The 23,543-nt window shown below is 41.0% G+C and overlaps 1 protein-coding gene across 1 annotated transcript in view; it reads right to left on the bottom strand.

Moving 5' to 3' along the window:
* The window catches only part of LOC130430699 (NACHT, LRR and PYD domains-containing protein 3-like), a 33,066-nt gene extending 15,890 nt beyond the window's left edge, over positions 1–17,176 (bottom strand). Inside the window, exons 1-4 of the mRNA XM_056759840.1 lie at positions 17,059–17,176; positions 16,951–16,989; positions 14,056–15,844; positions 13,770–13,943 (exon numbers count right to left, since the gene is read on the bottom strand). Of these exons, the coding sequence (XP_056615818.1) occupies positions 13,770–13,943; positions 14,056–15,844; positions 16,951–16,989; positions 17,059–17,176 (2,120 nt within the window). The remainder of the gene's footprint in view (positions 1–13,769; positions 13,944–14,055; positions 15,845–16,950; positions 16,990–17,058) is intronic.
* Positions 17,177–23,543: the final 6,367 nt, after the last annotated feature.

Raw genomic sequence — 23,543 nt, 5'->3', positions numbered from 1 at the left:
GTCCAGACAGTGAGGGAATCCCCCTGAAATCATTTCTGTCATCTGGGATATAGTCTCAACACTCATTGAGAAGATTTATCAGAATGGTTGAAACACTCTATAGCTCAAATTCTCACTGGCTCTTCAGTGTGGTCATGTTTCACTCTTGATCGTGATACCCGTCAAGGTCGTCCTCTATGGCCTTTGCTTTTCATTCTGTCAGTGGAGTCATTGGCTGAAGCCGTCATCAACAATACAACCCATTATTTGTGTCAATACCTCATGTCAAATCTCTCTTTGTGATGTCAAGATTTTGCTCTGTTTCCAATATTTCTGTGTTTGTTCCTGAATGCTTCAATCTTTTCAACATTTTTGTTTCACAATTAATTATAATAAATCAGCTTTATTGTCTCTTAAAGATGCAGAGAAACACAAATCCAAAAGTTTTCCTCCCTTGATCCGTGTAGTAATAAAACCTTGTGTTTTAAAGCCTGAGGTGATTGTGCTCATTATACCCTGAAAGATATTTTCAGTGACAAGAGTCTCAAATCTTTTCAGTTTCTCTCTTTCAGACTGAGATGAGCTGTTAAAGCTGATGGTGTTCTCTGGGTCACAAACACCTCTGTGGGAGCAGCTGTACTCTATAAGACCTCTTTTACAGCTTTACTTTCTAAGGTCTAGAACTCACTTCTTTTCATGTAGTATTCTTATATTCCAGCTGCTAACTCCTGGGAAAGTGACAGTTTAGATCAACCTTATTGAACCACAACTTCTGTTTTAGTGTGTATTTAGGTGAACACTTGTGCAGTGTGCTCATGTCAGCAGGTTATATCAGATTTGAAGCCTGTCATGTAAAAACACACACATCAATCAGATCACTTCATTTTACTTTCATGTAAACACTACCTTCAGCACAATCTGATTAAATTCAATCCTTTGTGTCCATATAAACACAGCTTCTGTGTACAGATAGTCTACATACTATATTCTCTATTTAGTGACAAAAAACATTGGATTTTACTTTGTTGTTTTGTTTGAGTTCCTAAAGAAACAAACATCACTCTCTCCCTCACAGAGTTGACTTCTGAGACTTTGGGGGCGGGTCAATGGATGATTTCTCTGCTCCTTCATTGGTCACTTTTAACACACAGTCACACACAGTCTCTGATGTGTATCTTAATCATTATACAGACAATTCCTCATTTGGCATAACACCATACATTTATTTGTCCGTTTTTAAACTTGGGTTACAGTGTTACTGATGCCCTTGACTTTATGAATCCACATAAGTTAAAAAGAAACAGTTTGGTAATGTGTATTAATAAATGCTGTTGTATTGTTAAAGGTTTTAATGAACATAATTGATACAAAATGTGTGTTAAAACAGCTACAACATTATATTATATAAACATTATATTATATAAAACATTGTATTATATAAACATACATATTATATGAATCTGAAGTTATTATAAATGACAATATGATGTAGATCTACTCTCTAAAATGCCATTTAAAGCATTTGCTTTATTTGTTTTAATCACAGCACAGCTGGTTATAGCAGTAGACCCTTCCAATGTTATTAGATAGCTCAAATGAAATGAGTCCAGGAGACATTATTCTCATATATTACCAGAATATTTCTATCCGCACAAGTTTTTTTCTCTTTTCACTTCTCAGTGGGTTAATAACAGTTGACATCATTATCTCTGTAGTTGCAGCAGTGCTGTTTTAATATGACAGAGGAGAACTGGCTCTCCTGCTTAAGTCTGGTCTCTCTCAAGGGTTTTACTGACAATCTAACAAAGTATTTATTTCTGTGAAGGTCCATTAGTGAATATTGAACAGAGAAAAACTTACAATATACTGTCTAATGTATATTTTTCCTCATCTTTTACTTTTATCATTTTAATTATTATAAAGGTAAAGTTGCTTTAAAACAATGACAATTCTGAAAAGAGCTTTATAAACAAAATCTCAATGAATCTAATTGAATATCATTATAGTACCTTTGAATTTAAAAAGGTAATACATGAAATGTAAGTTCAACTATATTATAACCCATAAATTTCATTGACAGATGTAAGAACTCAAAATTGCACTTGCTTAAGTTCTAACACATAGTTAAAGCAAGGTGATCATTAAGATACACGACAGAGACGGTGTGTGACTGTGTGTTTTAAAAGTGACCAATGAAAGGAGACGAGACATCAGCCATTGCCGCCAAAATCTGAGAAGTCAACTCCGTTAGCGAGTGAGTGTTGAGCAGTTGAGAGAACAGAGATAATTGTGTGAGTGAGTGTTGAGCAGTTGTGAGAACAGAGAGAATTGTGTGAGTGAGTGTTGAGCAGTTTTGAGAACAGAGAGAATTGTGTGAGTGAGTGTTGAGCAGTTGAGAGAACAGAGAGAATTGTGTGAGTGAGTGTTGAGCAGTTGTGAGAACAGAGAGAATTGTGTGAGTGAGTGTTGAGCAGTTGAGAGAACAGAGAGAATTGTGTGAGTGAGTGTTGAGCAGTTGAGAGAACAGCGAGAATTGTGTGAGTGAGTGTTGAGCAGTTGAGAGAAGAGAGAGAATTGTGTGACTGAGTGTTGAGCACTTGAGAGAACAGAGAGAATTGTGTGAGTGAGTGTTGAGCAGTTGAGAGAACAGAGAGAATTGTGTGAGTGTTGAGCAGTTGAGAGAACATAGAGAATTGTGTGAGTGAGTGTTGAGCAGTTGTGAGAACAGAGAGAATTGTGTGAGTGAGTGTTGAGCACTTGAGAGAACAGAGAGAATTGTGTGAGTGAGTGTTGAGCAGTTGAGAGAACATAGAGAATTGTGTGAGTGAGTGTTGAGCAGTTGTGAGAACAGAGAGAATTGTGTGAGTGAGTGTTAAGCAGTTGAGAGAACATAGAGAATTGTGTGAGTGAGTGTTGAGCAGTTGTGAGAACAGAGATAATTGTGTGAGTGAGTGTTGAGCAGTTGTGAGAACAGAGAGAATTGTGTGAGTGAGTGTTGAGCAGTTGTGAGAACAGAGAGAATTGTGTGAGTGAGTGTTGAGCAGTTGTGAGAACAGAGAGAATTGTGTGAGAGGGTGTTGAGCAGTTGTGAGAACAGAGAGAATTGTGTGAGTGAGTGTTGAGCAGTTGTGAGAACAGAGAGAATTGTGTGAGTGAGTGTTGAGCAGTTGAGAGAACAGAAATAATTGTGTGAGTGAGTGTTGAGCAGTTGAGAGAACAGAGAGAATTGTGTGAGAGGGTGTTGAGCAGTTGTGAGAACAGAGAGAATTGTGTGAGTGAGTGTTGACCAGTTGAGAGAACAGAGAGAATTGTGTGAGTGAGTGTTGAGCAGTTGTGAGAACAGAGAGAATTGTGTGAGAGGGTGTTGAGCAGTTGTGAGAACAGAGAAAATTGTGTGAGTGAGTGTTGAGCAGTTGTGAGAACAGAGAGAATTGTGTGAGTGAGTGTTGAACAGTTGAGAGAACAGAGATAATTGTGTGAGAATTCATCACGGTCCTGTGCTCACAGACTGAGTTTAACTCTCATCATTCACTCCCTTGTGAAGAATGTGTGTTACTGTAACTCAAGACAAATCATCCTCAACCAAAACAAATATAATTGAAGACAAACGTATAAAACTGACTGTTACAAAATTTACATTAATAACTTTGAACAAACTTAAAACAAAACTAGTGTTAAATAAATTTGCAGTCTTTAATGTGTTGAGGTGAATCAAAATGTTCTGCCTTTTTCAGCTTTTATTTTGAAAGGACAGTTTAGAAAAACAGGACGTTATGGGATGAGAGACGGAGGAACAGGACCATGAGACAGGACTCAAACTCTGGTCGATCAAAGTGCCGCTGTTCAACATGTCTGCACACAGTTCACTGGACCACCGGCTCTTACGTTTTCATATGTGATCCAGTCTGTGAAAACCAGACTAAAGGCTCAAAATCTAATTCACAGATAACAAGAATCAACGTTGAAATCAGTAAATCACAAAAAATTATTTCAGCTGGGTTTTCACAAACTGAGTCACATATTTGTCATATAGACTACGTTCACACTGCCACCAAAATCACATTTTTTTGCTCATATGTGACCCAGATATGTTGACTGCATGTCAGTGTGAACAGGACAAACCACATGGAATCAGATCTTTTTAAATCTGATCTGAGACATATGTGGTCCTTAATCAGATACAGGTCTGATGTTCTGCAATGTGACCTCATTCTGAACGGTTATATCAGTATTCATTCTACATCGACCAGAGTCATAATTCTGGGCTTGTGTGACCTACTGTGTCATGTGTTTAATCATAACAACATGGAGGAGAGCAGTGTGTTTAGTCAGTGGAGGGTCAGTGAAGTGTTAGATATGATCATCATAAAGGCATGTTTATACACGAGTCTGGCTCCGCTTCAAGAGCCTCCGCTGAACGCACGATCAAATCTCCAAACGGACGAGACGTTTATACTTGATGCGTTTGCCGTTGAGATATTCTTTGAAACGACAGGGGGCAGACAAACAATTTTTTTCTGTAAATCCGCAGGAAGTAGAAGTAAAGTAGGAATTTTACCGGAATTACGTCAGATAATTCAGAATGGCGTCTTGCGAGCAGCTGCTTGACCAGTAGCTTCACCAGGGGGTGGCCGACTCCTGGCCACTCCACTGGCCAGTATACATTTTACTAGCATCAGCTATGCATTTCATCCCTAATGCATGGCCAGGCAGGCAAGTCGCTCTAGACGTTCGATCGCACACAGTAGTCCGCCCTTCCCCCGCCCCTCCGTCAATGCCGCAGTTGCGCAGAAACAGCTCAGCGCGTGCCCGTCAGTCAACAATTTCAGAAGTTAAGAAAGAAGACCAAGAAGACTACCGGTGAGTAAATAAGTCAAAAATATTGTTTAGTGAAAGAAGACGGGGAATTATGTGTCGTGACGTGCTTTTTAAATGTCAAATAGTTACAGTATACTGTTACATCAGCTTTTTGACGTGTCTTTGACACGTTTTGACAAGAGTTACCTAGCTAACGCCGTTAGCTGGTGCATGTATATGTTATGTCAAATTTCAGGCAATGAAGAGAAAGTCCACAGACATCTCTTCTTATTTTAAGAAGAAAAGTACAGAAGGAGGAGTGAAAGAGATGGCTGGGGAGCAACTGAGGCTTAGTAATAGTGAGCAGGAGGAGGATGGAGGAAAGGAACAGACGGAGCAGCATGACAAAGATACACAGCCAGCAGAACACAATGACGAGGAAAAACAGACAGCAGCAGCCCAGGGACAGTCAGCTCCATTGGTCACAGAAGTGTGGCAGGACACGTCAAAAGCAGGTGTTAGACGTGTTCCTGGACCAACAGGTGAAGTAACGATCACGTGGCCCTAATAATGAAATTGATGGCTAGCCTAGATAGTAGCATCATCTGGAGAAATGTATGTTTTGTTTAGTGTGTTCCCATTAAATTACAAATCATGACATAATCACTGAAAGCTTTTTGATTCATGTTTATGGTAACACTTTAGAATACTGTATCTTACTTACTGCATAACTAATAAGCAATTATTGAATAAGTAATTATTTATTAAAACTTAAGTCACTAACTACTAAGGAAGACGTGTTAACTAATCAGTATCCATCCATCCATCTATCCATCTTCTTCCCCTTATCCGGGGCCGGGTCGTGGGGGAAGCAGTCTAAGCAGGGATGCCCAGACTTCCCTCTCCCTAGACGCTTCCTCCAGCTCTTCCGGGGGGACACCGAGGCGTTCCCAGGCCAGCCGGGAGACATAGTCCCTCCAGCATGTCCTAGGTCTTCCCCGGGGTCTTCTCCCGGTGGGACATGCCCGGAACACCTTCCAGGGGAGGCGTCCAGAGGGCATCCGGAAAAGATGCCCGAGCCACCTCAGCTGGCCCCTCTCAATGTGGAGGAGCAGCGGATCTACTCTGCGCTCCTCCCGAGTGACCGAGCTTCTCACCCTATCTCTAAGGGATCGCCCGGCCACCCTGCGGAGAAAGCTCTTTTCGGCCGCCTGTATCCGCAATCTTGTCCTTTCGGTCATGACCCACAGGTCATGACCATAGGTGAGAGTAGGAACGTAGATTGACCGGTAAATCGAGAGCTTCGCCTTGCTGCTCAGCTCCTTCTTCACCACGACAGACTGGTACAGCGACTGCATTACTGCAGAAGCTGCCCCGATCCGTCTGTCAATCTCCCGTTCCATCCTTCCCTCACTCGTGAACAAGACCCCCAGATACTTGAACTCCTCCACTTGAGGCAGGAACTCTCCACCTACCTGAAGTGAGCAAGCCACCCTTTTCCGACTAAGAACCAAGGCCTCAGATTTGGAGGTGCTGATTCTCAACCCAGCCGCTTCACACTCGGCTGCAAACCGTCCCAGTGGATCCCTAGTGCATACACTAATCAGTATGTAATATAATTTTATAATACATGAATTTACTAAATGGCATTTATGCTGAGAAAAACAAACACACACAGTGCTGTATATAAAATATAAAAACTAATATGAGGTTAGATTTGTATGACTGTTCATTAGTAGTTACTTAGTTTATTTTTCTTGAACCTTAATGAGTAGATAATTAGTAGTAGTTCTTCAGGAGTTATGGCAGAATTCATTTTTTATTGAAAAACTAAATGTTACTTAACATAATAATACAATTGTATTACATACTGATTAGTTAATACATCTTCCTTAGTAGTTAAGCGTAGTGAAGAAGTAGTTAATGCAGAATTACCCATTAGTTCTTCAATAATTCCTTATTAGTTATACAATAAGTAAGATACCGTATTCTAAAGTGTTACCATGTTTGTTAGTAGTTGAGTTTTATTAGTCTGAATGGAAATGCCTATAGGCCATTATTACAGCTATGATTGATAATTACAAGAGGGGCTTTTTATTATTATTGTTATTATTATCATTATTATTTTAATATAAGAATAACTGATCTTGTTTCATTAAAGATATCTCCCAGTCAAGAGCAGAGCAGCCCAAGCAGCCACATCTGAAAATCTTCCCTCGTACCTATAAAGGGGACAGAAGACGATGCTTCTCTAAAGACTGGTACAACACACATCAATGGCTGGAATACTCTCAGAGTAAAGACTCTGCCTACTGTTATGCCTGCCGCTACTTCAGTCTCCCCTCCTCAGGTGATTCGGTATTTACATCAGAAGACGGGTTCAAACATTGGAAAAAGGCAACCTTCATGGATGGGGGACTTTAAGGTCATGCCAAATCTGAAGCAGGTACTAATGCAATGTTAGCATGGGTAGAGTATGAAAAACTGGACAGACTCGGCAGACCCAAATGTACTGTGAGGGTCTGTTGGGAACGTTTGGCCGAATAGCCTGTCAGAGATATCTTCAACTTCCACCTCCGGCAGAGCTTCGACCAGATCCCAAGGCAGTCTGGAGATATTGAGTCCGAGTGGACGATGTTCTCCACCTCCATTGTCAACGCAGCCACTCGGAGCTGTGGCCGTAAGGTTTCCGGTGCCTGTCGAGGCGGCAATCCCCGAACCCGGTGGTGGACACCGGAAGTAAGGGATGCCGTCAAGCTGAAGAAGGAGTCCTATCGGGCCTGGCTGGCTTGTGGGACTCCCGAGGCAGCTGACAGGTACTGACAGGCCAAGCGGACTGCAGCCCGGGTGGTTGGGGAGGCAAAAACTCGGGCCTGGGAGGAGTTCGGTGAGGCCATGGAGAAAGACTATCGGTCGGCCTCGAAGAAATTCTGGCAAACCGTTCGACGGCTCAGGAGGGGGAAGCAGTGCCCTACCAACGCTGTTTACAGTGGAGGGGGGCAGCTGTTGACCTCGACCGGGGATATCATCGGGCAGTGAAAGAAATACTTCGAGGATCTCCTCAATCCCGCCGCCACGTCTTCCATTGAGGAAGCAGAGGCCGAGGGCTCGGAGGCGGACTCGCCCATCACCCGGGCTGAAGTCACTGAGGTGGTCAAGAAACTCCTCGGTGGCAAGGCACCAGGGGTGATGAGATCCCCCCTGAGTACCTCAAGTCTCTGGATGTTGTGGGGCTGTCTTGGCTGACACGCCTCTGCAGCATCGCGTGGCGGTCGGGGACAGTGCCCTTGGACTGGCAGACTGGGGTGGTGGTCCCTCTTTTTAAGAAGGGGGACCGGAGGGTGTGCTCCAACTATCGGGGGATCACACTTCTCAGCCTCCCCGGGAAAGTCTATGCCAGGGTCCTGGAGAGGAGAATCCGGCAGATGGTAGAACCTCGGATTCAGGAGGAACAGTGTGGTTTCCGTCCCGGTCGTGGAACACTGGACCAGCTCTATACCCTCTCCAGGGTGCTGGAGGGTTCATGGGAGTTTGACCAACCAATCCACATGTGTTTTGTGGATTTGGAGAAGGCATTCACCTGTGTCCCTCGCGGGATCATGTGGAGGGTGCTCCGGGAGTATGGGATTCGGGACCCTCTGCTAGGGGCTATCCGATCCCTGTACAACCGGAGCAGGAGCTTGGTTCTCATTGCCGGCAGTAAGTCAGGCTTGTTCCCGGTGCATGTTGGACTCCGGCAGGGCTGCCCTTTGTCGCCGGTTCTGTTCATAATTTTTATGGATAGAATTTCTAGGCGGAGCCAGGGGCCAGAGGGCGTCGGGTTTGGGGACCACACGATTTCATCTCTGCTCTTTGCGGATGATGTCGTCGTGCTGGCCCCATCAGACCAGGACCTTCAACATGCACTGAGACGGTTTGCAGCCGAGTGTTAAGCGGCTAGGATGAGAATCAGCACCTCCAAATCTGAGGCCATGGTTCTCAGTCGGAAAAGGGTGGCTTGTTCACTGCAGGTAGGTGGAGAGTTCCTGCCTCAAGTGGAGGAGTTCAAGTATCTGGGGGTCTTGTTTCACGAGTGAGGGAAGGATGGAACGGGAGATTGACAGACGGATCGGTGCAGCTTCTGCAGTAATGCAGTCGCTGTACCGGTCTGTCGTGGTGAAGAAGGAGCTGAGCCGCAAGGCGAAGCTCTCGATTTACCGGTCAATCTACGTTTCCTACTCTCACCTATGGTCATGAGCTCTGGGTCATGACCGAAAGGACAAGATCCCGGATACAGGCGGCCAAAATGAGCTTTCTCCGCAGGGTGACTGGGTGATCCCTTAGAGATAGGGTGAGAAGCTCGGTAACTCGGGAGGAGCTCAGAGTAGATCTGCTGCTCCTCCACATCGAGAGGGGCCAGCTGAGGTGGTTCGGGTATCTTTTCCGGATGCCCCCTGGACGCCTTCCTGGGAAGGTGTTCCGGGCATGTCCCACCGGGAGAAGACCCCGGGGAAGACCTAGGACACGCTGGAGGGACTATGTCTCCCCGCTGGCCTGTGAACGCCTCGGTGTCCCCCCGGAAGAGCTGGAGGAAGTGTCCGGGGAGAGGGAAGTCTGGGGATCCCTGCTTAGACTGCTGCCCCCGCTACCCGGCCCCGGATAAGTGGAACAAGATGGATGGATGGATGGATGGAGTATGAAAAATCCAGTGCAAGCACATCCTCTCTCTCAGCCTCTTTAAATGCGGAATACAATAAATTAGTGAAGGAAAATAGAGAGTACATTAAAGTTGTTGGAGTAACCCTGCTTCTCACAGCTACGCAGAACATAGCACAGAGAGCACATAAAGAATCAGAAGGTGAGAATAAAGGAAACTTTCTCACTATTATGGAACTGCTAGCCAAACACAATCCCACAGTCAAAAGAAAAATGACAAGTCAAAGAAATGCAACAGTTTGGGCATGACACACAAAATGAAATAATTGATTGTCTAGCTGAAATGGTCCGCACTTCAGTAACTAGTGAAGTTTCCCAAAGTGAGGCTTTCAATATTTTGGTTGATGAGACTAAAGACCTAAGCAAAACATAACAGAGATCCTTTGTAATAAGATACTATTACAATGGGTCAGTATGTGAGAGCTTCCTTGACTTTGAGGCAGCACAGCGCCTTGATGCTGCAGCACATTCACAGAAAATAATTCAAATTTTGCAGAAGCATGGTCTTGACTAAAAAAACCACCTTGTAGGGCAAGCATATGACGGAGCCTCAGTGTGCAAGCACGCATAAAATCAGAAGCCACATTAGCTTTTATGTGCACTGCAATGCTCATTGTTTAAATTTAGTATTAGTTGACAGTGTGAAATGCATCCCTGAAGCTAATTGCTTCTCTTCTCTTTTGCAGAAACTTTATATTTTTGTGTCAGGGTCATATGTGCAACAAAGATGGCTTGAGGTACAGAGATGTTTCAGGGGGCCCCAAGAGAGTTACAAAGACTGATAGAGACACGGTTGGCATGTAGGTATAATGGTTGCAAGACAGTGAGAGACAGACTGTCAGCCATCATACGTCTACTAAAAGAAATATCAGAAGAGCAAATTGGTGACAGAGCTCTAGAGGCAAGAGGTTTATAAGCCCAAATAAATCTCAAGTTTGTTAGCCTCCTTGTAACATTCACCAGTTTCTTGGTGAGATAAAATATCTGTCAGATATTTTACAGTCCCCACAACTTGATTTGGGCACAGCAGTCACACTTGTTGACTCTCTTGTTGACACATTGGAGAGTTACAGAGAGGGCTCTCTCTTTAATGACATCTGGGACAATACTTTAACTCTTACTGAGCAATGCAACATCAGTGCCACACCTTCAGGCCGTCAGGTCAGACCAAGCTCTTTGCTTGAAGGGCATTACTTGGTTCACTCCAATAGTTCAAAGACAAGAGAACACAGAGAAAGAGTCCTTTCGGACAGGTTCATTCATTCCAGTTATTGATGTGCTTCTCTCTGAGGTGAAGAGAAGATTTTCTAATGAAAATTGTGTGATAATGAAAGGGAGACAGGCTTTGAATCCATGCAGTGCCATATTTTGTGAGAAAGATGTAGGGTTTCCATATGCCTCACAATACAACTGCAGTACTGATGATCTACAATATGAGATCCCCCAGCTTAAGTGCATTCTTGAGAGGAAGCAAAGTAGTGGAGCCATTTTAGGAGGTCTTCCACCAAATGTTTAAACTGTGCAAAATTGCAGTTGCACTACCCGTGAGCACTGCATCATGTGAGGGCAGTTTTTCTAAGCTTAAGTTAATCAAAACTGCCTTGAGAAGTACCATGACTGATGAGAAATTGTATCTGCCAGTATCTGCTTCTCCCCAGTAACTGTTTTGTTTAAAATAAATGTACACCTTATGGCAAATATAATAGCAAAATAAAACAGAATTGTTGTGCAACTCAAAATGTTAACTGTACTGTTATTAGTCTATGCACATTATATCATTAGTAACATTAAATATAACAAGTATATCAGTAGAAGTTTCCTTAAGTCTTTTAGATAGTTTTCTACAGGTCGGTTTACTACAACAGTAGAATACAACTCTGAAATTATGGTTTATAGTTTTGCTGTGCCAACCCAAGATTTTAAGTGGCCCCATCTGACCACCCCTATGAAACATTTCTGGAGGCGCCACTGTGCTTGACAAGGAAACGTATGAGATTTTGTGTTGTTGGTTCTTTAAAAAAAAGGGCAAAAAAGGAGATGGAATGTTCGCCTACTGCATGCACAAAACATGGAGATGTAGAATACATCGCTCTTGTGAAGCAGATGCACGTGATGGATGCATTTCAAACTATTGTTTGATGATTTAATACATTTTTACATCAAACTTTGTGTTCACTCTTTCATTTCTGTGCATAATGCGGACACATTTCTACATATTGTTGGTTAGGGACTGATGTACATTGCCATAGATTAACTCATTGAATGTCTTTATGTTATAAAATATGAGAAAATTTAAGAACAGTTCAAAAGAGCAATGTTGATAAATATTGTTTTATTCCTAATAAAATAAAACAGACACACTGATGATAAAAGATGTCTGTACAGGCGTATCTGTTCATCCAAAATCTATTCAAAGCTTTCATGTTGACTGCGGCGCCGCGCGAACTGTTCGCTCGAGTCACAAAAAATGTTGTGCACAACGCCAAGCGAAATGAGCTCGTGCTCACCCAAAGCGAACTTCACAAACACCGTGATGACGTCATATTTGGCGCGCACCCAAGTGAACTAGCGAATGCGTCGTGTATAACCAGCCCTTGAGGGTGAGTACGAGTGTCTGGCCGTGAGAGTGCTTTGGAGACGCGCTGGCAGATATAAAAGTAGCCCTTGACATCCTGAAATTGTGCATGAAATCAACTTGAGTAAAGTTATTCACATCAAAATCCCAACACTCCTACTTCACATCCACACACACCTCCGTACAGAAATGGCAGCAATTGCACAAAGTGTCCTGGTTAAAGTTTTGCCATTTCCTCCTGCTGCTTGTTCTTCTTCTTATTTGCTCGTGAATATTGTGGCTTCCCTTACACATCGTTTACACATCGTAAAAATATCCTAACACATTACCACAAACTGGCCTACATGTTGACTCTGAGTATGCTGCGTGTGACGTATTCACGAGTTCACCTGAGCAGAAGATGATCTGTGATCCTTTAGAGATGACTTCAGGTAAGAATGTTTGTCTGCTTCTCTTGAGCTGATAGAGGAGAGTCTATGACTGATGATTGTGAACCAGCCGTTCTTGATTATCTGCTCTGACTTCTTCTGAACTCTCTTAGTCGTTAGTGAACCATTATGTGTGTGAACTTTTCAGTGTAAACAGAAGTCTTCTTCATTTAGATCAACATGAATCTGAGAGTGATAATAAGACTTCTGTTTACACTGAAAAGTTCACGCACATCCACATGTGTCATGAGTGTCAGTGATTCTCTCAGATCACATCTTTGATAATTCACACTGTGTTATTGTCACTCATGTAAACGAGCACTGGTGATTTGCAAAACCTGTCGGTGAGTGAATTGAAGCTAAAATGATGTGTGAACTCAGCCTAACTCACATTATCAACCAAATGTGATGTGATCATGTGACATGAAAAACCTCTGAAGTCAAAAATAAACCTTCAACAAAATTGTGTCTTTTCAGTTTTCATTTCAAGGGGAGTGAAATGAGCTTTTAAAGGTTCATGAGGTCATGAGGTTATTTTTGACAAAAGACCAGTGAACCTGATATACTTCAAATATGACTGTTACTGCATTTGAAGAGATGAAAAGTCCTCTGGTCACGGTGGCACAATCCCACTGCCCTCATGAGCAAGTCACATGTCTCCATTTTCTAAAAGCCCCCCCACAAAAAACGGTTGTTACATACAGACAGTTTTTATGTGTAAGAAGTTAATGGCCAACCAAACACAGGGTTCCCATCCGCCTGCTCGTGATCTCATCCCAGTGTTCATGGATCCCCCTGTGTCTGTTCTCACCCTTAAGACGTTTACACTTGCGGCCGGCGTGTTTTTTCAATTGTTTTCACAGTAACACACGCTTTTAAAATAGCTGTGTAAATACGGTGGACACAGCCCCTTCAGCTCTTTGTATTCTGAACGACACACATTGAGCTGAACTTAACCACATGAGCTCCGACCACCGCAAAAAAGTTGCAGTTCCAGTTGGCCTTCCACATCTGTCATGTATTTATCACTCTCTGTGAAGAAGACCTTTTCCCACAAATAACATGCTTGTATTTCACAAAAAAAAAAAATTACATCTTTGATTTTTAAACCCAGAAGAGGATAAAGTTTAAAAAAGCTCAAAATAAACTACTGATGCTTGAAGTCAAACAAGACTTTTTAAAAACAAACAATAAGTTGCTTTTACACCAATATATTAAAGTAAATACACAGTCATTTCAGCTGAAGTGAATAAATCATGTATTATTTTTTAGTATTTTCAGTGAAAGTGTCTGACCTCAGTGTGTGTAGTTGACAGTTGTGAGTATTGAGAGCATCAAAGATCAGCTTCACTCCTGAATCCTCCAGATCATTGTTACTCAGGTCCAGCTCTATCAGAGGACACTCAGAGGACTGAAGAGCTGAAGACACAACTTCACAGGACTCAGCAGTCAGACCACACCCAACAAATCTGTCAGAAGAAGATTGATCTAGATTATATCCCAGTGTTCATTCACAGCCTGTACTTTCACAGAGTGAATATTGTTATTTTGAGAGGCTGTAAAAACACTGAATGAACTCACAGCACTCTTCTACAACATCTCACAGCTGGAACGAGCCTCTTCTTATCCCGTACATCATATCTGTTCATGTTGAACTCATCCAGCACGTTCTCTGACATGAGCATAACATAGATCATCAGTGTACACATTGAATCTGAGAGCTTTATGACTGAATCTGAATCATCTGGATGTAAGTATTTCTGGATTCTCTGGTATAATGACTGATCCTTCAGCTCCAGTAGACAGTAAAACAGGTTCACTGAAGCTTCATCTGAGATCCTCTGGTCCTGTAACTGTTGAATGTATTGAGTTGTTTTTGTGATGCTGTCTCTGGTGTCTTCAGTGCGTGTGAGCAGACCTTTGAGAAGCTTCTGACTAGACTCCAGTGAAAGGCCCATCAGAAAGCGTAAAAACAGATCCAGATGTCCTCTCTCACTCTCCAAGGCTTTATCAATGGCCTTCTTCAGAATGTCATGAAGAGAAATCTTTGTGTCTTGTTCAGGTGTGATGAAAAACTCAAGGTCCTTCATGTTGTTGGTCATGTAGCAGATGAAGACGTGCAGCGCGGCCAGAAACTCTTGAACGCTCAGATGAATAAAGCTGAAGACTTTTGTCTTGTGAAGAACAGATTCTTTCTTAAAAATCTCAGCGATCATTCCTGAGAACTCTGAATCTTCACTCATATCAATATCACATTCTTTAAGATCTTCCTCATAGAAGATGATGTTCTCTTTCTTCATCTGCTCAAACGCCAGCTTGGCCAACTTCAGAATGGTGGTTTTATTGGATTCTAAGAGCTTTATATAGTCTTCTTCATCTTTCTCATTATACTTCTGGTTCTTCATGTTCATCTGAATAAGCAGAAAGTGAATGTACATCTCAGTGAGCGTCGTGTCAATGTTTTCTTCATTGTTCTGGATGAGAATGTCATGAAGTACTGTAGCTGTGATCCAACAGAAGACGGGGATGTGACACATGATGTAGAGACTACGAGATCTCTTTATGTGTTTGATCATTTCATCAGCTTGACTCTTATCTTTGATTCTCTTTCTGAAGTATTCCTCTTTCTGCTGGTCTGTGAATCCTCTCACCTCAGTGAACAAACCTACAAACTTAGAAGGAATCTGATTGGCTGCTGCTGGTCTTGATGTGATCCAGATGAAAGATGATGGAAGCAGATCTCCTCTGATCAGATTTATAATCATTTCATCTACAGATGATCTTTCCTCAACACTCAGTTTTCTGCTTTTAAAATCCAAATTCAGGCGACTCTCATCAAATCCATCAAAGATAAACGCCACATTATATTTCTCTGTTAACTCTATTACAGTTGTTTTCTCCAGTTTCTTTATTTCAGGATAAAATTTCAGCAGAAACTCATGAAAACTGATGTGTTTGTCTTTAATCTGGTTCATCTCGCTGAATGGAAACAGAAACATGGCGTCTATGTCCTGATTGGCTGTTCCCTCGGCCCAATCCAGAATGATCTTCTGCACGGACACTGTTTTACCAATTCCAGCGATGCCTTTGGTCAGAATAATCTTCTTCTTGTCTTTCAGTGACTGAAATATCTCATTGCATTTGATGTGTTTGTCCTGTGATGTCTTGGTTGTGTTTTTGAAGGCATCATCAATCTTCAGAATCTCACGTTCACGGTTGACTTCTTTCATATCTCCCTCTGTGATGAACACATCTGTGTAAATCTCGTTCAGATTGACTTCATTCTCCTTCATACCCTCAAAAATACGTTTTGAATTCTCCTTCATGTAGATCTTATGACTTCTCAAAAACTCTTGCAGTCCTAAAGTCTCTGTTAATTTAAATGACGCGAAGAAAGAGAAATGATTCAACACAAATGTTATTCACATCAGCATGTTCATCATTATTCACACATTTCAATTCATCTAATGGAGGATTACAGACCAAATGAAACAAATCTCACATGTAACAGTTCAACACATCATAACATTAGGGAGGGTTAAATAAATAGGGCATGAAATGTATTTAAGCTAAATGAAAAGTGAGAAAATATGAGTCATATACAGTATTTATATCTGATGTGTTTATATATCTGTCCCGTCTCCAGTCTTCAGGATCTTTCTTTCTCAGTTAGTTTTGTGTTAATAGTTCAGATGTTTTATATACAGTAGATGTGTTTTGCAGAAGAAAGACATGTATACAGGTTTAGAACAATCAGAGGATGAGTAAATGATGACAGAATATAATTTTTTGGGTGAACTATCACTTTAAATAAATTCCAACCGGTTATCTCATTTTTTGACTTATTCACTTAAGCAGAATCTCTTGCTGAAAACATTGAGTATTGTCTACTTAAGACTTTTAGTTATTCAGCTGAAAATGAAAGAAGTGTCACAAACGCAATGCAGTATATTTTTAAGTTAATTTAGCATAGTGTACCTGTCTTGAGCTGTGTCACGTATGTATATCTCATTATGAGATGAGAAAATAACACGATCATTTAAGATTTCAGATAAAGAAAACTGAGTTCAAACTAAAAAAAGACTTCAGGACTCAGTCTAGTGTTTTATTTCTGTCTAGTTGAACACAAGCTCTTACTGAAATACACTGAAGTTCTTCTGTATCATGTGAAATGAGCCAATCATCTGTGAGTAACAAATCTTATGATGTAGTTTAAACAGGCTAGTGACTTACAAAAAAAAATAGTTGAAGACGTATGGACCAAAGTCACAGTGATGTGTAGTAAGTCATGATAATAGTGCTGTTCTGACTCAACAAATCCCTTTTAACACGCAACTGGATTGTTAAAAGTAAGAGTCTCTAAGTGGACTGTTTCATTCACTCGACACTTAACTGTATCTAACTGAGTCGATGTTTTCTGTGAGTCAGGACAGAATGTAAAGTGCTGTTAGAGTCTGATGTTTAATGTTGATTCACCTTGTTCTTGTGTGAGCTTCTCTGTGGAGTTTTGCTGCTCTGTGAAGAGAGAAAAGATGAATGAAAACACTGTGAGATTGATCATGTTGTATTTGTGTTTTATTGTACCTGCAGTGTTTGAGCCGCAGATGATGGTCACGGGTCCTGTGATAGTGTTTCCAGTGAGCACGGGAGCATTTACAGCTGAACTTGCGTCCGCCTTCACATCAACACTGACTTTACTCATCTGGAGCAGACACATTTAACAATGACAATCATTCATGCTACTTAAAGGGTTAGTTCATCCAAAGATGAGCATTCTGGCATCATCTACTAGCCCTTAGATTGTTCCAAAGCTGCATAAATATAGTTGATCACCAAGAAGATATTTGGATGAATGTTTTTAACCAATTGTTCTAGGGCACCATTGAATACTATGATAGCGGACACAATCTACAATGGTAGTCAATGGTGCCCCAGAACTGTTTAGTTTTCAACCGTTTTAAAAATATCTTCTTTTTTGTTATACATAACAAAGATTATGTATGGAGGTTTGGCGATTTGATGGTGATTAAATGACAGAATTTTAAGTTTGGGGTGAATTATCTCTTACAGCAAATTTGCCACAACATACAAATGTGACTAAAGGGGTGATTTGCCGGAAATATGTGTTTTTCTGTGTCTTTGGTTCCTTTTATAAGTTGCCCATGCATGTATTAGACACGTAAAATGGCAAAAATGTAAGTGTCGGATCAAAAGATGTATTTTATCTAGAAGTGAATGATCACCCAGACCTGCCTGAAACGCCTCGTGTAACCACACCCCGGCAAAACCACGTCAGTTCATAACACGATTTGACTAAGACCGCCCAAATCTAAACACATGTAATGTGGGCGGTCTTTGTAAATCTCATTGTACCGTCGCAGCCATGAATATGGTAAGAGGCGTTACATTTCCGTGCAGTATTCCACCAATCACTACGCACTACTGACCTGGGCACACCTCACTTTTCAGAGCTTTGTAAAATATCAGCGCATTTCAGAGAGGCGGAGCAAAGAGGAGATACAAACATGCACAGTATGTGGAAAATACAGCGTTTGTCAACCTTAAATCATGTATACACATTATATTACATCTAAAGCGAACAATGATATTTGTTTTAGCCTCGTCAAATGATCCCTTTAAGTCAACAACACTGCACCTGTTGAAAGAGAATGAACATCAGGGTCTGTATTCTTAAAGCTTCCATGAATCCTCTAAGAAAGCTTTCAATTTTGCTTAATAACTTCGACGTAGGAATCGTATCTGAAAAGCGATTCAGGAACAATCTGGGAGAAACTTTGAGCAAGGAAAAGACAAAAACTTTTATCTTAGTGTGGAGGCGGGGCTTACCCCATTGCTATGCATGACACAGTCTTTTAAAGACTGTGATTGGTTGGTTTGCCAAGAAGGAAAAAAGGCCGCTGTTGAGTATGGGGTCGTAAGTTTGAAATTGTATTGCTAACCTTTTTCAGATTTACCATACACTTGCACACACATGTACTATATATATCTGTTAATATCAGCGTACAGTATTTGATAGAAAATGGACAGTGACACGGTAAGTTTCTGTAACTGCTGTAAATGATTGTGTGATCAGATTGTGGCTGTTGTGACTGAACCAAATCATCTTTGCTGTATAGTTTTATTACTCCAGTTGCCAAATATGTTAATACGATTACTCCTATTTCTGTTGCTATGGCATTTCTGCGCTGTCTTGGAGTTGTAAGCGTGTCTCTAATAGGATCGGTCACAAACATGAACCCTGCACGATCTAATGTGTTGTGTCTTATTAACTCTGTTACTCTGTCATTCAAGTTGATTTAATATAGCGCTTTAAAAATCTTTAAAATCTGATAAACCTTAAAAGTAATATGTAAATTGTCATGCATCGCAACTTTTTGTGTTTCGTCCATTTTTGATTCTGCTATGAAACTCTTTAGTCTCTTAAAAGTCCTCCTCGCTACTCTTAAAATGCTTGACCTTAAAACCTCTTTTAAGGGTAAGATGCTTTCTAAATTACTTTTTTCTATACTAGGATCTTTCTGTAATTTTAAGGGGAAACGCCCACATTTCTAAGAATTTTCTTAGAATTTTATCACCAGGAGCAACTCTTTACACTAAGATTTTTCATGAATACGGGCCCATGTTTCCGTTACAGATTTACAAAGTATTTTCTAAATGTCGATTAAAACAATATTGAAGAACCAATGCGTCTCCGTTTAATCATGTAATGGGATTTTGTATCCTGGTTAAAAAAAAAAAACTTAAGTGCATAGTGCCATTTTTGCGAAATTGACGTTTCCATTGGACGTATTTTCAATGATCTATTTCAATTTGCTAATTTTTAAGGGTAATGGAAAGCAGATACAGTTAATCCATGAAGGTGACCTCAAAATGAACTATTGTTGTTTGTGTTTTCTTCAGTGATTGTGTTTGTTAACAGCAGGTCTTCATCATTATTGATCAATCAACACTTTATTAATCACTTCAATATCTCATGAACTTCAACACTGGTTAAGTGTTACTTTTAACACCCTGTAGTGTGGACCCATATAGACAACCAGCAGTTTTCATTTCATCATCATACAAAAATCATACAGGAGGTGCTTTGAAATCATGTTGTTTCAAATGTAGAACTGAATTACCAAAAACAAATATTAAAATATTGTTAGCTGGGATTCAGAAACAACATCAGAGTATCTTTAAAACCCAATGTTGTAAGAAACTTCTTTCTTCTCCCACGGCTTCAAAGCCTAGTATGACAGTTAAACATGCCTCTGTTACTAACTCTAAAGATAGAAACTCTGAGCAAGGAAAAGACAAAGACTTTTATCTTAGTGAGGAGGCGGGGCTGACCCCGTTGCTTTGTATGACACAGTCTTTTAAAGACTGTGATTGGCTGGTTGGCGAAAAAAGAGGGAAATAATTGCGCTTTTAGGATTGTAAGTTGAAATTGCACATCCTTTTTCTGTTTTACTGTACTCACATGCACTCATGCGCACACACACACAAGCACGAAAAAAATATATATATTCTTTATTATTAACCATGTTGTTAGTTTCAATGTATTGGATAGAAAATGAACAGTGACACAATAAGTTTGTGTACCGTATTTTCCACACTATAAGGCGCACTTAAAAGCCTTTAATTTTCCCCAAAAACGACAGTGCGCCTTATAATCCGGAGCGCCTTATAAATGGATCAAGGCACTCTGTAAAAATGTTTCAGTATGAAAAACCAATAAAAACAATTTAATAATAAAAAAATGTTTCAGTGCGACTGGTAAACTACGAAGCCGCACCGCTTAAAGCATTACGGCTACCGTAGTCAGTAAACAACGGTACTGTGCTTACTCACAGTCCCACACCACTTGTGTGTGTATAAAGACCTCAAAAGGGCACTGTTCAAGAGACACGCTTACGACACAGAGTTCAAGCTCGGGGCTGTCGGTCACGCAGTAGAATACGGGAATAGAGCAGCAGCAAGAGAATTCAACATTAATGAATCAATGGTACGGAAGTGGAGGAAGCAAGAAGATGACCTGCGCCAGCACAGCTCCATCTAGTGGATGCATAACGCAAACCCAGTCAAAAGCAGTATCTTCTATTCTATGCGCTTTATAATCCGTGCGCCCTATATATGAAAACAGTTCTAAAATAGGCCATTCATTGAAGGTGCGCCTTATAATCGAGTGCGCCTTATAGTGCGGAAAATACGGTAAGTGCTGTAAGTGTTTGTGTGATCAGAAATGATGTTTAATTAACAAAGTTCGGGAAGAGCCGGAGCATATAATCAGCCGGCTGATGTATAATCAGCAATCACAACATATACACAATCAGCCCTAGCGAGCTAGCTAATAAATAGGGTAACCATCTTACCTGCTCGTTCTGCTAAGATTAAGCATCCCTCCTTCACCCCGGCTCCTCTCCCAAACTCACTATCCCACAGGAACCCGGGGGTGTGCTCTGGGCTCAGACCGGTTCCGAGCTCGGCGCACTCACCTGTACCAAGGTAGAGTGTTTCGGGCTCGGATAGATCTGGCGAGTTCGGAGCCTGCTTCCCGGACATCACGCCAAATACGCATAACCTTCATAACCAAGCTTTATCATTATCCCTATCATTATCACTGTTATCTGTGTAGGTGAACTCGTGAACCAAAGCATCTCTGCTGCATAGCTCCACTTCTCCTGTTGCTGAATATGTTCATGTAGAGATTTCTTCGATTTCTGGTGCTATGGCATTTCTGCGCTGTTTTGGAGATGTAAGCGTGTCTCTAAAAGGATCGGTCACAAAGATCAAATGTGCTGTGTCTTAGTAACTCACTGTCATTCTATTTCATGTAATTGTATTTTATAGCTCCTTTACAATTTGCATTGCATCGTGTAGGATCTTATCCAGATCAAAGGTGACCATTTGGAACATCGTAAAATATCCTGACCTCTCAATAGGGGTCGCACCAGTGATTAGAGATCCGGGTGTTGAAACAAAGATGGTAAAACACCCTGACCTCTCAATAGGGTTCCAATCGGCGTCAGCAGATTTGGGTTTTGAAATAAAGAGGACCCTTGAGGGTCGTTAAGACCATGACCTCTCAGTGGAACGCTAATCAGCGTCGGCAGATTTGGGTTTTGAAATAAAGAATACCCTTGAGGGTCGATTAGACCATGACCTCTCAGTGGAACTCTAATCGGCGCCAGCAAGTCTGATCCAACTGTCCTCTTGTAACACATCCATCAATTGACCAGGATAAATCCCAACAAACACTCGTGGACTTCAAAGAAATTCCAACAGGTAGGATGGGGTCGTTGTCACTAAACATGGACACCAGTTGTGTTAAACAGGAATGAGGGCAAATGGTCAGACTAGTCTTGAAAGTCTCTCTCTTTTTAACCACAAAGGAATAGTTTAAAACGGGTTAGCCCTACATCTCCACATTGTATCTTTGTCCCCATGTTATTTGGCCTCTTCTATAACCTTAAAAGCATGTGTGTTTAAGTGTATTCTGCTTATATTTCCATTCTTGTACGAACTTCATGTCAATGTATTTATAATCCTGGTATGTTTTATATCTAAATGTTTCTCTCTTCATTCCTGGAAAGGGATGACGTATAGCACAAATAACGTATTTTATACCACATCCATTTTATGTCATTCTAAGAGATCTACAGCGCCAAACTTCTAAGTGATCCTAAATGGAAATGAGCTAATAGGCGAAACAAAGGAATTTGACTTCCCTCCAAGATCAGCTCATCACATAGGATCACTCAGTTTGGAGGGGCGTGAATCCCCCAAGCTTAAAACATCCCTGAACGGAGCAAACAGTGCTCAGCTCTTCCGTGTTCGCACCACCTTCTGAGACCAGTCTCTCTCTACGGAGACAGATTTTCTTCGGCAGTTTACTTCGGCAAAGTTCGCTTCTGACTTCATCCGCCAATCAGGCTTCAAGAAAGGAGCCGACGGATCGAAATCATCAAGACTTTGGAACCACCTTCCACGTTCACAAGACCTTATCCAAGCACACTCAAAGGAACCCAATGCTAGTATTAGAAATTATTCTAAAACAGCTGCGTTTAAGCGTAACCCCTTTTAGAAGGAGATTCTCCTCGTTGGCTCATGCAGATATGAATAGCCGTTTGTAATACTGCCACTCTTTACTTTGTCTATTTCTAACCTTTCTTCACTGCATTTATGTTTCATGTTTTATTTGTTAGGATCTGTTATTTTGTTAGTCAGTCGGTTTGTTTTCCCTTGAGTGTAGTCAATAAACCCACATTTGTTATCTACAATTGAATTGTTGCTGTGTCTATTTATCACTTATTAACGTCACTTAAACTGCTTGATTTCGTTATAATTTCTGGAAGCGGTACTGTACTACAGTTAGATTGTTATGTTTCAAAGGCCAGGAAAGTAATACTCCTTAGATTTGATATACGATCTGCTGATCACTTGGTGGACGAGTGAATCTAGTTTGTCGATTTTATTAGGTCTGCTGAATCCGATAAAAGTGTATAAAATAGGTATAGTTAATCATCATTAATTATCCGTATTTAACTGTGATCAAGTTCATAGTTTCCCCGAAATACACTACAATCGAATCAGCTATAGAAGAAAACCTAAACCAAGATAATCACACACACACACACACACACACAAAAAAAAACCTGATAAACCTTAAAAGTAATATCTTCTCACTTTTCGTGTTTTTCGTTAATTTTCTCTGCTACTAAAGAAACCCTTTAGTCTCTAAAAAGTATTCATCGCTACTCCTAAAATGTTGGACCTTATAAGAGCTATTTTAAGGGATAAGATACTTTATGAATTAATTTTTTCTTTACTAGGATCTTTTCTGTAATTGTAAGGGAAATGCCCACATTTCTACAAGTTTTCTTAGAATTTTGTCACAAGGAGCAACTCTTTGCGGTAAGAATTTGCATGAATACGGACTTGGTCATTTTGAGATCTAAAGCAGACATCTTACAGACGAACCTGTGCTATCTGGGAACATGTCTTGAAATGGTCACTTTATAAGGCTTTTGATCATTTCCACCAGAAGCTGGAAGTTTTGCAGTTAA

Source organism: Triplophysa dalaica, chromosome 10, assembly GCF_015846415.1.
Source record: "Triplophysa dalaica isolate WHDGS20190420 chromosome 10, ASM1584641v1, whole genome shotgun sequence".
Classification (NCBI taxonomy): domain Eukaryota; kingdom Metazoa; phylum Chordata; class Actinopteri; order Cypriniformes; family Nemacheilidae; genus Triplophysa; species Triplophysa dalaica.
Note: the sequence above shows the minus strand (reverse complement) of the source record. Positions and strands in the feature narration are given on the sequence as shown.